Below are 14,766 nucleotides of genomic sequence, written 5' to 3' on the forward strand. Positions count from 1 at the left end.
GTTTACAATCAGCATAGCTGAAACGACTCAAGATCTTTTCCACATAGTGAGATTGCAACAAAGTGATCTCAGCATTGTCGCCTCTCACGAGCTTGATGTTCAGAATAACATTAGCTACACCAAGGTCTTTCATGTCAAAGCACTTCGACAAGAAAGTCTTAACCTCTTCAATCACTTTGAATTTAGTCCCAAATATTAGTATGTCAAACAAAGTATAACTCCCTCACCCCCACCATGGCGGTAGTATACACATTTGTCAGCTTCGTTTACAACAAAGCCGACATATGTTAAAGTTTTGTCAAACTTCTCATGCCATTGCTTAGGAGCTTGCTTCAGGCCATATAGAGACTTTAATAACTTACCCACTTTGCCTTCATGACCCTTTATTACAAATCCATCTGGCTGGTTCATGTAAATTTCCTCGTCCAACTCTCCATTAAGGAAAGCTGTCTTACCATCCATTTGATGGACGATTAGACCATATGAGGCAGCCAGTGATAGTAATACTCTGATTGTGGTCAATCGAGCTACAGGTGAGTAAGTATCAAAGAAGTCTTTCTGGGTAAAACCCTTGGCCACAGGCCTAAGCTTTTTCTTGAATATCCACTTGCATCCTACATGTTTGCACCCGTACGGACGGTCAACGACCTCCCAAGTACCATTAGCCATGATAGAATCCATCTCACTACGAATGACTTCCTTCCAATAGTCTGCATCCGGAGATGCAAATGACTCATTAATGGTTTTAGGGGTGTCATCCACAAGGTACACAATTAAATCATCACCAAAGGATTTAGCAATTCTTTATCTCTTACCCCTAATAGGGGATTCATTGTCATACTCCTTAGGAATCTCATCAAGTGTTTGTTCAAGATTCTCCACTGGGATGGCGGGTTCAGGAGCTACACCATGATCCTGATGTTCCTCTGAACTGACGGGTTCAGCAGGTACATCATGATCCTCTCTAGATGTGCTATGCATATCTCTCATGGGAAATATGTCCTCAAAGAATGTAGCATTCCTGGACTCCATAATTGTACCGACGCTCATGTTAGGTACTCCAGAATTTACAACCAAGAATCTATAGCCAACACTCCGAAGTGCGTAGCCAAGAAAGACACAATCAACGATTTTTGGTCCAAGCTTACGTTTCTTGGTAATTGGCACATTGACTTTCGCCAAACAACTTCAAGTCTGTAAATAAGAAAGTGTGAGTCTCTTCTTTTCCCACAGCTCGTATGTGGTGACTTCTTTATCTTTTGTGGGAACACGATTTAGGACATGACACGAAGTCAATAGCGCCTCCCCCCACCATGCCTTGGATAAATCAGCAGTGTCTAACATGGCGTTGACCAAGTCAGTCAGCGTGCGGTTTTTCCTCAGTAACCCCGCTTGACTGGAGCGAATAGGGAGGCGTTCTCTCATGGACTATGCCATGTTCCTCACAAAATGAATTAAACTCACTGGAGAAATATTCTCCACCGCGGTCAGACCGCAAACGTTTAATTTTCTTTTCAAGTTGATTCTCGACTTCAGCTTTATAGATTTTAAAATAATGCAATGGTTCATCCTTTGATTTTAATAAATACACATAACAAAATCTAGTCCGTCGCACCAGTGGCACCCGGGGTACCACCGCTGCGCGACGCGTGGGCCCCGTTTCCAAGTTCCTGGGAAGGTTTCATCCCGAACAACGTCTATGAGCAGCCCGGCAAGCTACCAGCCCGGAAAGGGCTAGCGGGACTTCGGGGAATATTCCCTCTGGGCACCTCCCGCGAAGCTGTTTCCAGCCAAGTCATTCTCCAATCTGCTGCCAGCCTCCATGGACTCTGGAAACACAGAATAGGCAAGAAACTCAAGGCTGGGCATAGCACCCCGCAGAAACCTGAGCTGCGCGCCACTGGAGAAGTGTCCCAGCTTGGGGAATGCACCGCTGCCCACGATGTCAGGAAAGACCGCGCCACAACTATGGAGTTTGAGCGTAATGAGCTCTGGGAACCGTCCAAGAATCTCCACATCCTGTGGCTCCACGTTCTGCACATTCAAACGCAAATGGCAGAGATGCGGGAGAAGCAAGGAGTCAATCCACACCGGCAGCCTAGGATACATTTGTCCCAACGTCAGACGACGGAGGTGCCGAGGAGGCACATAGCCTTCGTAGACGGCACGCTCAGTAACAGGAAGGAGACAATTAATTTGCAGTGATTGGAGTTCTCTGCCAACTTGCCTAGCTCTTTCACAACCTTCAAGGAGACATAAGTACTCAAATATAGTTCTTCCAGAGATGTTAGGTTCCCGATCCAAGTCGACACAGTTGTCAATTTATAAGTAACGTGCAGGCACCTCAGTTGCCTTAGAAGACCAATACTCTGTGGCAACTGGTTTGTCTTTGTTTTTCCCAAGATGAGTGTCTGCAAAAACCTTAGATTCCCTATCTCTTCCGGGAGCTCAGTAAAATCCATGTCTGGGAGCCCAAGGTACCTCAGCTGAAGTAACCTCCCAAGCTGCTCAAGCTGATATGGTCAATCCGTCATAAAAGTACATCCTTCTAAAGTTAGGATCCGCAAAACTTGAAAGCTTGAAAGCAATGGCATCATACCACGACTACATGTGGTGGCATTAAATGACCTCACATGTCGCACACTTGTGTTAGCTAAATTAGGGTAATCTACCACTGTCTTCTGTATGGCTAACCTTCGGGCATTGCTTTGTGAAGATGAGCATTGCGTGTTACTATCCAATACAGTAACAAAGTTAACTTCCTTTGACAAGGAAAGGATCATATCAAGTACCAAATCATGGAGACGACAACCAGTTATGATGCCTTCACCTGGGATTTCTATCGGTTGGATCATACTTCTGTTTATAAGCTCGTTGAAGTATCCCTCTCCTATCTCAAATAACTTTTTTCCTTGGTTCCTCACAGATAAAACCTTCGGCTACCCACTTCCATATCAAAGTTTTTTTCTCTATCTCAAAATCTTCAGGATAGATGCCTAGATGCAATAAACAAGTCCTCAGATAACATGAAAGATCATAGTAGCTAAACAGCAAAATCTTCCTTGTGTTATCAACCTGGTTGTTATCTCCATGCCCAAAACCAATAGAGTTATACACCTCGGACCAATCCTCGCTGGGTCTACTCACCAACAAACTAGCTATTGTAATGATAGCTAATGGTACACCACCACATCTCTGTAAAATCTTTTCGGATAATCATAAGAGTTTCCACATTTACCAATAGCTAATCTTTTATAGAATAATTCTCTTGAATTATCACGAGAAAGTGGTTCATGCCTATAAACATGCTCGGTCTCTTCGGCGACTTTGAGAATACGAGTAGTTGTGATTATTAAACTTCCACAATTACTATCAACCCATGCACATCTGATTATTTCCCATATGTCATCAATAACAATTAGGTACCTATGGACCTGGCAGCAAATCATGCATCAGTACAGCTGTATATATAAATTGTATAAGCGATAAGAAACATGCAACCACCTTGGTTGGTATTTAAAAAATGACATTACACAATATACATCAAGGTGTTCCATGAATCCATGAAACAGTTAAGACCTGAGAAACAAATAAAGACATGGTTGGGTTTGATTGATTTCCCCCTAAACTAATTCTGATAAATTTTACTTCCCAGTTTAAATGTATTATGTACCAGAAAGTAATTGAGGGTGGGAGAGAACGTTTGAAAATCACATGGACTCAGATGTGGTGAAGAACACAAGTATTATTTTTAATGCTTTAGGATTTATGTAAGAACATGCATACCCGATCGAACCCTGATGTTATTTTCTAGTGAATAACTCTTTGCAATGGCATAGAGCAAAGTCTCTCATAAGATGAATATTAGGATGGGTTAATGGATCATACCTCTTGTCCTCAAGCAATCCTCGGAGTTTTACGATGAGCTGCCCCTCATCTAATATTGTTGCATTTGAACAAGAGTCCTTATCAAGTTGGAGCAGAATATCCATGAAAACTTTCTTCAAGTTAGGATTCTGACCCACTGAAACAAAAGCCCTGCGAACAAATCCTGCTTGTAACTTGTCGTAGACTGCTTTGGCAAGAGTTGTCTGCCAAGTCCTCCAAATCCGAAGATAGAGAGTATCTTGAACTTCTTCTGCTCGGTGTTGGATACACCATCTTCATCTGTCAACCTCTTGATGAGCTGGTCTCTTGGTTCCTTGATGCCAACGAGTTCTCTCTGATCTTTGAATAGAGCCATTATGCGAGGATCAATGGTCGTGGTGGTGCCTGAATTAGCAGCTGCAGCATCGTCAACCTTGTACCTATCACGTCGAGCTGCCACCTCCTGGACCTGCTCCTTGATGTCTTTGATGGCATCAGCGATCTGGTGCCGAGTCTTGCCCTTCTTGAACAAGTTAGCCATCTTCTTCATGAGCCCCTTGAATCTATCTGGATCAGCGGCGGGAGCAGGACCCTCAACGCGCACCAGGAAGCTGTCAACGACATCCTCCATCTCGTACGACAGCTCCCTGACATCGTCGGCCCAGATCTTGACCTGCTCATCGAGCTGGTCACGCGGCACCCTTGCCACCTTGCAGAGGGCAGCACCCATGCTCTTCATCTCTCTCTCAAGAAGCTTGACGTCTTTCCTCGTGCCCGTCTGCAGGTTGTACTCCCCCTGGAGGAGCTCGAACAACTTGGGCAGGAGGGAACCGAGGGCCCCTGTCGCGAGGTCCATGGTGAGCTACCTCTCGCTCTCTTGTTTGTTGCTTTACCTATATTTGTGGATGTAAACTTGTAATGTGGGAGCTGCAAGTTTCGATCGCTTCTTAATTTATAGAACCGGAGCTATAGTTCTCTTGAACATTGTATAAGGTTACATGCGTACCAGGCAGATCCAGGCTTGATTATGATAAGTGTAATCTGAATGGATGCAGAGACAGAGGAATGGTAAATATGAAGGCCAGATAATATTTTCTATGCACGAAAATATAGCTCCATCGATTATCTATTAATATTGGCACAAATGAATATATAGTCAACTGGTCTAGTTGTATTCTTCATCAGAACCAGCATGTGCAGATGTAATATAGAATTTCCAGGATTAGTGTGAATGTGATGTGTTTACCTCCTCGAGATTCCAACAGCACATGCTGTCCACTTGCTGGCATTTGTGAAACTTTTGGGGTTGACCGGCCAGCAATAATCAGGTATTTATGACTAGAAAAGAGGTTATTTATTTTGGATGCCATGTTACCTGTACTTATTTGATCATAAAACTGAACCCTCGTCTAATTTCTTGTTATGTGAGCTTATCCCCTGCTTCATTTAAAGAGAACGCAGGGGTGTTTGAAGAGGATGCCAGATCTCATTGATATTCCATCGTCGATAAGACTAGTCATAATGCAAGTAACTTGGATAGTAACATAGATGCCAACTAGGCATTTTGGTGACATGGCATGTCAGTAAATAAAAGGTAAATTTCACAAAACCACACATATTGAGGCAGGCTTCTCACGGAGGCACAACTTTTGCTAATTTGCCCAAAAAACCACACATTTTGAGCCACGATGTACCAACAATCCCGAAACGACGTGTTTAGCGCATTTGACAGTATTCCTTACAGGTCGGGCCCACCTGTCAGGTGACACGTCGGACAAACCCGACCCGATAGCCTGGTAAGCCCGGCCATTTTTTCTTTTCATTATTCCTTTCTCTCACTGCGCACTGGGACCCACAATCTTTCTTCCTGTTCCCTGTCCTCCCTTGCATCACGCTGGGCAGAGAGCATGGGCGCCACGTCAGCTCACGGGCCAGCTACAGGGGCGGGGCGACGCTTGGGGGCCAGCGGCGGCGGTTTGCGAGCAAGTAGCCGGGGGTGCGCGCGGGCAAGCGGCGGAGGCGCAGCGCGCGGGAAAGCGGCGAAGCTAGCCACCTCGGAGTCCTCCTCCTCGTCATCCTCCTTGCGGTCACCGAAGAGAAGGAAGAGAGGCGAGGCCGCAGCGGCGGAAAGGTCTTGCATTCGCTAGGAAGCCGCGAACGATGCCGTCGACGAAGCAGAGGCACGGCAGCGCCGGGTGTGCGTGCTGCTGCCGCGCCGCACGGACGACCGCCATGAGCGAGGACGCTGGCTGTTGTAAGCGCGCTACCGGGAAAGAGAACATGATAGAGAGACGCGGGCAACGAGCTTAACGGGCTATCGGGTCAGATCAGGTTCGTCCGACGTGTCATCTGACATGTGGGCCCGACCTGTAAGAAAAACTGACAACTCACTTAAACACGTCATTATGGGCTTGTTGTTACATCGTGACTCAAAAGTGTGGTTTTTCGGGCAAATTAGCAAAAGTGGTGCCTCCGTGAGAAGTCTGTCTTAGTATGTGTAGTTTTGTGAAATTTACTCTAAATGAAAAGAGAGATGGATGTGGTAACTAAATATGTTACCATAACATCACACGAATGAAGACAAGATGAGTCTATGACATAATTAATGACACAATACATGACACCACACATAAGTTACATGCCAATCTAGTTATCCGTCGTAATTTCACTTGGGTGGGTCAAGATAGTCAGCTTATACTCTATATCAGAGCAAATTATATCAGAGCAAATTTCCTTTTTTTTATTCAAGATATTTAATGCTTTGAAAAATTAAAGCACGATTCCCCATAGAGATTACCCACTATGGAAGTAGTAACTTAGACTAAGGCACAATCGATTATGAAGAATGTGTCTGATCGCGCTGGTTTACGGAAGAGAAGCTTGAGAGACCACCAGTGCGGATATTGCTACGGTTGACATCTGAAGTCTGAAGTGTCTAGCGGGACAAGTGGGCGGGTTAGACAGGGTGCTGTAAGGTCAGGATGTACTATGATGTACTTCCTTCGTCCCATATTAATTGTATTTCTATTACATCTATCTAGACGCATTTTAAGTATAGATACATTCATATTTGGGCAAATTTGAGTCACTTAATGATGAGATGTCGGATGTTTTTTTCCTGGTCAAGGCTGGTGTGTTTTGGTTTCTTTAGTTATCCTGGTTTAAGTTTCAGATAAGGGGACTAGAGCGAGGTTGAGTATTGTTGGGTGTTTCTCTTTAGCTACACTCATCCTGGGCATTGCGTCAGTCAGCACGACAATAACTGAACTGGATGCTTAATAGTTTCCGGTCTTCATACAGAGTCACGGACGTGTTTATTCCTCGAGAGTCTATGCCTATTTAAAATATACGGACCGTTCTTTTCACCGTCGTCTGTCAAAGTTCTCAAATATTTGTGGACCCCTAAAATTATATGTATATTAGGCCTACTAAGCCGGCTGGCCCGTTAACTGCACCAAATTAGACTGGAACTACTAAGCCGGCTAGCCCGTTACCTGCACCGAATTGGACTTGAACTCCGCGAGGGAATCCATCGCCAGCGGGATTGTTACGAGAGTCGGGCAATAACTCCGAATCTGACGAGAAAAAGATCGCTCCAACGAAACACTACGGGAGTCGGAAGATGAGACCCAATCGGGCACCCATCGAGCAAGGAACCGAAGCCACGGCCGTCCCCTCTGTCTCCTAGGCGCGGCCACGGCTGGTCCCCTCTTTCGTTTCCCAGCCACGGCCGCCTCCTCCTATGGCTAAATTACACGAGGAGATGGCGAATTGTTAGAAGAAGCTAATGAGACAGACTGCGAGAGAGAATGGTGACGGCGCCTAGGACATAGTAGAGAGAACATCCAGCTGCCAAAACATAAAGTTGTTGTCCCTTCTAACTATTTGTTTTAACGGGTGAAGTGAGATAGTGGAGAGAACTAAAAGAATTAAGTGATTCCGTCTCAAAACTTCTTTGACCGGGTGATGTTATATAATTTTCAAAAGAAAGTGTATTGTTCTATTTTGAGAGATTAGAGTATAGAGACACAATCTTCGGAAGAAAAAAAATTAAATGGATATTTGGTGATCGTTAAAGAAGAGCAAAGAGAGGTTTTGATGCATGTTTTTGAATGTATCATTTTATTTTGTTGTTCCGTTACAACGCATGTTCATTTCAGCTATATGTACAAAATTCCGTAAGTTCAGCAGATGCATGGCATTGTGGTTGGTGTGTGGTTTAGGTAATCCAGTTATTTTAGTTCAAATTTGAACAGAAACCTCGACAAGAATTATGTAACGGAGGGAGTATTTAATTAGGGCAACCTATCGCGTGAATCCGGCTATCATCATGTATCCAACTAGTGGTCGCACGCGCACTCGCGAGATGTGATTGCCCTCAGGATTTCGAGGAAGAGATTTGGCGCAAGAGGAAAGAGGACAGTTGATTCTAGTAATCTAAATAGAACTGGTATCTTCAAAGTTCAAACTAACCATGATTCTGGGTTGAATCGCTGCCGGTGCCGGCCTCCTCCGCTGATTAAGCACGGCGTCGCGTTATGGGCTCTCTGATGTCTGATCTCAAAACCCTCCGTGCCTCGCCGTTGCCGATCCAGGCTAGCTCTCTCCCGTCGGACTCCAGCAGGTCCCTTGCCTGAATAGTATATTTCCTCCAACTCATATTACTTGTCTCAAATTGTTTAAAGGTAGATATATCTATCCAGGGACGGACTCCGCACCGCCCTCACGAATCTACCGAACCTTAATCGTAGGAGGTGAGCTACCGAGGTTTTCCTAGTCACAGACCTAAAATGGAGGAATCTACCTGTCTAGAATTTGCACAAAAAATACTCCCTCCTCCCATCCTCCTCCCATATTAAGTGTCTCAAATTTGTCCAAATATGGATGTATTTATGCCTAAAAATCGTCTAGATATATGTAATATTTCGAAATGTGGGACGGAGAGAGTACATCTTTGCAGATGGGAAGGCGAACCAACTCGTTCTGACAGTGTTTGGTAAAAAAAAAAACTCGTTCTGACAGTGCTGTATGTTTCTGCAACTTAACATACAAACAGATGCTACATCATGCTAGTACTAACAACAATCAGTCAAAGCAAAATCACTGAGGCATCTCAGCTAACCAAGCATTGTACTACAAGGGGCGGCGGGACTAGCTGTATCTGCAGATTACTCTGCACTTGAGCACCCGGTCTTGGACGTAGAACCCAGGCATCGCCATGATCTTTACCCGAGACGGGTTCCGCGGCCGTTGCCTCTCGACCTGGATTTCCTCCATGTACAACGGGTCGAACGCCCGGTCCTCCTCGACCCGCAGTATCACCAGTGGCGGGTCAAAAGAGAAGGCCAGCAGGTGGAGCAGCCAGATGCACTTGGCGGCCACAAAAAAGCACTGCAGCAGCTGCTCCGCCCACGGCCACGACCAGCTCAGTGTCGACACGATGCAGCTCATCTTCTGGTCGCAGAAGCGGCTCAGGTCCTCGCAGTAGTACTTGGTGCCCTTCTTCACGACCTCGTTCCAGCTCAGGTTGCGCAGCGCCACGAACGACGCAAAGTTCTCCTGGAGATCCTGCTTTGGGTCCAGGCACCTGGGCGACCCATTCTTCTGGAACGTGCAGTTCTCGAAGTCTTGGTACATTGCTTGGTTCATGAGTGCTTCAAGATGATACAGTATGAGTTTTGAGGGCTTTTCAGTGAGTGCGAGCTGATATGGCTGCAGGAGTACATTTAGCCTATCTGACAGTCCGTTGTCGGCATCGTCGACTTGTTGGATGAGCACCTTGCAGAACTGTTTGATGGAAAGACGGGCTTCCGATACTATCTGCAAGAACCCTTCCACCATTACTTCGTGACTGACGGGCAATGAATCGTCTCTACTGATGCCTGATGATCTAGCTGATCTCTTTGAGTGCGAATGCATGCTTTTCGTGCTTGTCGCTTTCTTTAGCGCCTTCTTCAGTTCAGAGCAGTATGCTTCCAAGCCCAGCAGCTTGCTAGTTAGCTCTCCCAAAGATGATCTCATCTCTCCAGCTTCTTGTAGAGCAGCGTCCCTGTGCTCATTGGCCTCAGCAAGCTCCTTCTTCAGAGATTCTAGTGAAAACACTCCCCACTCCTTCAGAAGCTGCGACATGTTCTCACACTCGGTGGTGTTCGGTGACATGTCTGATTTCGTTTTCCTCTTTGACTTTGGTAAGAGCCATGCAAGCATGTGTGTCCCTTTTTGCCTTGTCCGTGAGCTGACAGAGGGGTTGTAGTTCGACAGTGGCGCTTCGCTGCTGAGGTTCTTCAGAGCATTGGCATCGGTATCAGCGGCCCTACTGATTGTTGCAGGCTTGCAGGCGTTGCAAGTCGTCACAGCCTTTGATTCTGCCAAATCTGTCCTCCTGCTGGCTGACTTAAGCAAACTGTCGGCAGAGAGAGCAGGATGAAGGAAGGAAGAAGGATGGTTTCTTCGTGTGATTCTGCTCCGCATATGTTCGTTTGATGATGAGAAGTGAAGCTCGCTGTTTGATGAAGAGAAGGTGTTGTGATTGTCGAGATCCGAGAATGCCACCTCATCTTCCGGACCTTCATGGTCTAAACCAATTCCGCTCCAGTTCTCAGATAGGCTCCTGTTGTCTTGACGGATGTAGTTCATTCCACCCAAAGGCTCTTCACTATAAGCCTGAGGTAATTCATCAATCAAGCAGCAAGTTTGAATGTTAGAAGACGATTGACAAAGCAAAATGAATGTCATTCATGAAAAGATGATGTACCAACAAGATACAACACAGTTCGAGTAAGAGTGTAACATTTTATTAAAGACATGCTAAAATCAAGTTAATCAACTCTGCATAAGTTTGCAGGTCCCTAGTTTGTCAATGACTGTTTCAAGTACTAGTGGCTCCTGCTTTGTAATGTGTAACCGAACAACATTTACAACCAACTTAACAACCTGGTACTATGATTCAGTATGGTTTCCACTTTGTAATGTGTACCAGAACAACATTTACAGCCAACCTAGCAACCTGGGAGCACTATGATTCAGTATGGTTCCCACTTTGAAATTTGTACCGGAACATCATTTACAGCCAACATAACAGTTTGGTACTCTGTAGTAATGATTTTAGTACATGTATTACACTGCCGGGAAGTTAGTTCATTAACCAATTGGCACAAATAGGCTGCTCTAAATCAGAGGGAAAACAGTCTAGGCACTCTAAAAAGGACCCTTGCAGTTTGTATGCGTAGAAGGAAATAATCTTCATATTTTTCTAGGTTGTTTCCAACCTGGCCCCGGTAACCGAAAACCCACAGACAGTAAAACCTGTCATTCACCATGCCAACTAAGCCAGAGCTTGCCCTTAGCAAAATCCAATCAACGAACCAAGTTTAAGCACACTGTTTTTGCTTCCATTTCCATCAAGGTGCATCAACAAAAAAAGAGCTAAATTTCAAAACGCGCTTGTCAAGTATGAGCTAACATTGGTGGCCTACCAACCTACACAAGAACAGCCTCACAATAAGAACAAGCAAATCCTGCAGCTACTACCTACCATCACGACAGACAGATGCAGAAATGTGAAACTTTTAGCACTGGGGACAGTCGGACAGATAAGGTAAATATAGCACCAAACAAACTATATTCCACACACACATGCTCCATGGACCAAGAAACGGTGCCCAAATCACACATGATTGCAGGGTAGGAGTACTGCGAAGAGGTCCAGAGCTTGCTCACCGGGGCAAAGACGGGGTAGTCCTCGGCGACGGCGGCGGCCCTGGGGACCGCAGGCGACGCGGCGGGCGGCACGCGGATGACGGCGGGGCTGCGGCCGGCGCTGGCGAAGGCGGCATTGGCACCGCCCTGGAGGAGCGCGGCGTGGAGCGCGCGCAGCTCCGTGGCCTTGGCGATGGCCGCCTGGATTTCCTGGCGCGTGGCCGGGAAAGCGGCGGGCATGGGAGGGTGGGAGGAGGAGGACGACGAGGCGGAGGCGGTCTCCGCGGCGGCCATGGACTCGCCGACGGCGACGGCGCGAGGAGCGGGTCAAAGGTCGAGTCTCTGGCTTTGGCTTTGTGCAGGACTTGTGGCTACTACTGGAGGAGGAGAGGGAAGAAAGGAATACTGGCTTCTTGTATGCTCTGTTTGAAAAGGAGAAAACTTACAGGTGCCAGTTTGTGTATCTCATGTGTATTTTGTACAACTACAATTAGTACTGCACAGTAATCATACTTGGTACAGTACGTAAATGGGTACAGGGTACTGGTACCAATGTAATGCAATGCAGGACCAGCATTTGATTGGATGTTGGGGGTGTCGAGAGAGGAGGCTGGACTATATAGAAGTGCCGCCAGAACGAGAAAAGGCACATGGGAGACAATAGCTTTACAGATGATAGATGCTCACGCTGGCATCTATATATCTATTTAAAAAGGAAAGGAAAACAAAGAATGTTGAGCAATCTTATCTTAATACTTCCTGTATAACAGTGCTGTTACTCTAGCTCTAGCCTCTCTCTCATATACTTTTTGTCGCTGGGCATGCTCCAGTGCGTAGAATAGGCAGAATGCTGAACACCGTGCTGTGCACTGCAAGCTTCACTACTTGCTGAAGTTTTGTTACACGGACTGTTTGCAGCCGTAGATGTCGTAATTCAGCGGCAAAGCAAAGTGGCCGGGACAGAGAGCACAGGCCACAGGGAACAGAAGAGGCAAAGCACGGCCACATGGCTCCCACAGATTTGCAGCGGGTGAGCGATCGAGCTGATTGATGATGGCAGTCCTGCCCGTGCTGCCGCTGCCTGCGTGCGATTCACTTTCCTTTCGGCGCTGGGCGTCTGGGGTATGTGAGCTTCAGGAATCACCGGCATCCTCTGCACTAAACAGCAGTACTGATCCACGAGGTGTCACTGTCAGTCAGAAGCAGTAGCAATGTTCAGAACAGAGATCAGTGAAAATTCTCCCTAAAGAATATTAATCTGCTGCTGCTAAGTTAAATTTCAGTCACTTTTTAAAGCTTTGGATATATACACTCACTAGGTAAATACACTCGGACTGGAAACTGAAGTACTGGAGTACTCGTAGTAAATTATGCTCTTTCATTTCAGACTGCAGATTTTACTCCAAAAGAAGTGAGAATTCTGGGTGATTCAGAAGTAAATTTCAGATGATTCTGCAGATGTTATATTCCGTTGGAAGTTAGGAAGGTGTGGGTCTTAAGCTGTTAGTCCCTGCCGAAACACAATCATGCAGGCTGCCGCAAGTTAGTAGTGGCTGGGTTGAGAATGAAACAATAATTGAGCTTTGCGAAAGCGCCCTAACCAACACTTATCCAACGGGACACGCGCCATTTATTGTGATGTGCATCTTACCAATCGACTCCTTGGTTAATGTGTACAAGCCGGTTGCTCTCAGCGTCATGTACTGTAGTAGTAACCCCGTTGTTGCTCTCAAACGTACACCCGTCCTCCTCCTAGAGTAGCTATCACAAGGCAATGATGCAACGAGACTTGACTCCACAGAAATCTGAAGGATTAATGTTCTTAGGAATCATTTTCTTACTCCCTTTGAATCAAAAGTGTCGTCCACTTAGTACACAATTTGTATACTTAGTATAAAATGGACAACACTTTTTATGTATCTTAGGAAGTATATAAGAGTAGATCGTTTGATATGTAGGATTGTAATTCATGAGAATTGTCCATACAGATTCAGCAGCCCACACAACACTGCAATTCATTTAAACAAAAACCTGACTCAGACTTTATGTGCCAAATTTGATGGAAGGGAGGGAGGTACCTGAAATCATGCAAGTAAATAAAAAACTTGAAATCATGCAAGTAAATCATCCAAGTAGTGTCCAGCCTCCACGTGAGGCCTGAGTCAAGATTGGCAAAGTACTTCCATGCCTTTTGGCCTCGCCTCGCGACACGAGCTGAGGACCAAAAGAACGTATCAGCAGCAGGATCAGCAGGCATGCAGAATCTGGGAGGTGTTCTAGGTGGAATGAGGTTGTTTGCTTGATGATTATCCTGCTGCCTCGGTTTTTTGTTAAAAAATACTGTTTGATTCAGTTTGTTATAAACCCCACATGATGCCAACCACCAGTCCAGCCGAGAAGATATCTCCAGCAGCGTCCAGTCCTAGGGGCTCGCGCAGGTGATCACGAGCCCAACAGAAACACTGTTCGCCGCCCGAGCGAGCGAAGCTCGTCGTGGCCGTGGCATTCAACGAGAAGGCGCCAATACGTAGTACTCCAATCGCACCGACGAAGCGAAGCACTCCCCTCCAATTGTCTGCCACAAGTGCCCCACGACCATGATGTGATTGTGAGTGGCATGGGTGCTCCGGTCAGTGCAACAGCGGTACGTAGCTCGTGCAGTGGTCTCTTGGTATGGCTCTGCTTTGTGTTTAACGGAGTACTCTATCTACGAAACGTCCAGAATTCCTTCTGCAAAAACAACACACACACACGAGATGTTAAGCCAGATTTGATTACCGAAATCATCGCGCCTGCCCGCGTGCCTGCGTGCTCCGAGGATTCTTTCGGGTTGCGCACTTGAGCTGCACGACGCACGCTGGCACTCAATCCATCATTCAAATTTCAGGGCAGAGGCCTCTCGGACTCTTCGAAAAGCAAATACTGTGTGTGTGTGCCCAGGCCGAAAGGCGAAAGCGATGCGCGCCTCGGCCTGGAAGAAGCAGAGCCGGGCAGGGTTGCGTTGGAGACTTGGAGCACTGGAGCGCCGCGTGATGAAGAAGGGCAGCAGGCGCGCGCGTGTGGTGCGGCTTCCTTTTCGTGGACCCGTGGCCATGCCCACCACGACGACCGGCCGATCGGGTCGGGTCGTCCAGTGCTGCTGCCTGCTGGGGTCGACACGAGGTGCGGGAAGAAGCGGGAGAAGATGCGGCTACGGATACT

General features: G+C 46.5%; 1 protein-coding gene and 1 pseudogene across 2 annotated transcripts; both read right to left on the reverse strand.

Annotated features, from left to right (window-relative positions):
* Positions 1 to 2,249: 2,249 nt before the first annotated feature.
* LOC100834818 lies at positions 2,250 to 4,795 on the reverse strand (annotated as a pseudogene).
* Positions 4,796 to 8,820: 4,025 nt separating this feature from the next.
* Positions 8,821 to 14,565, reverse strand: LOC100835122 (IRK-interacting protein). 2 transcript variants are annotated; one of them, XM_003572316.4, is made up of 3 exons: positions 14,344 to 14,565; positions 11,587 to 12,754; positions 8,821 to 10,530 (listed from the first exon to the last, which is right to left on the reverse strand). In XM_003572316.4, the coding sequence occupies exons 2-3, from the start codon at positions 11,857 to 11,859 to the stop codon at positions 9,019 to 9,021; spliced, it is 1,785 nt and encodes a 594-aa protein (XP_003572364.1). In that variant the 5' UTR covers positions 11,860 to 12,754; positions 14,344 to 14,565; the 3' UTR covers positions 8,821 to 9,018. The 2 variants fall into 2 exon arrangements, with proteins under 2 accessions (XP_003572364.1, XP_024316420.1); XM_024460652.1 differs by lacking the exon at positions 11,587 to 12,754 and having other exon boundaries at positions 14,344 to 14,367.
* Positions 14,566 to 14,766: the final 201 nt, after the last annotated feature.

This window comes from Brachypodium distachyon, chromosome 3 (genome assembly GCF_000005505.3).
Source record: "Brachypodium distachyon strain Bd21 chromosome 3, Brachypodium_distachyon_v3.0, whole genome shotgun sequence".
Classification (NCBI taxonomy): Eukaryota; Viridiplantae; Streptophyta; class Magnoliopsida; order Poales; family Poaceae; genus Brachypodium; species Brachypodium distachyon.

Bases quoted from the DNA above. Each gene is read 5' to 3' on its own strand.
- LOC100835122 (XM_003572316.4), bottom strand. From the start codon at position 11,859: ATGGCCGCCGCGGAGACCGCCTCCGCCTCGTCGTCCTCCTCCTCCCAC. The intron at 10,531-11,586 runs GTGAGCAAGCTC...GAATTACCTCAG, and splicing joins ACTACCCCGTCTTTGCCCCG to GCTTATAGTGAAGAGCCTTT.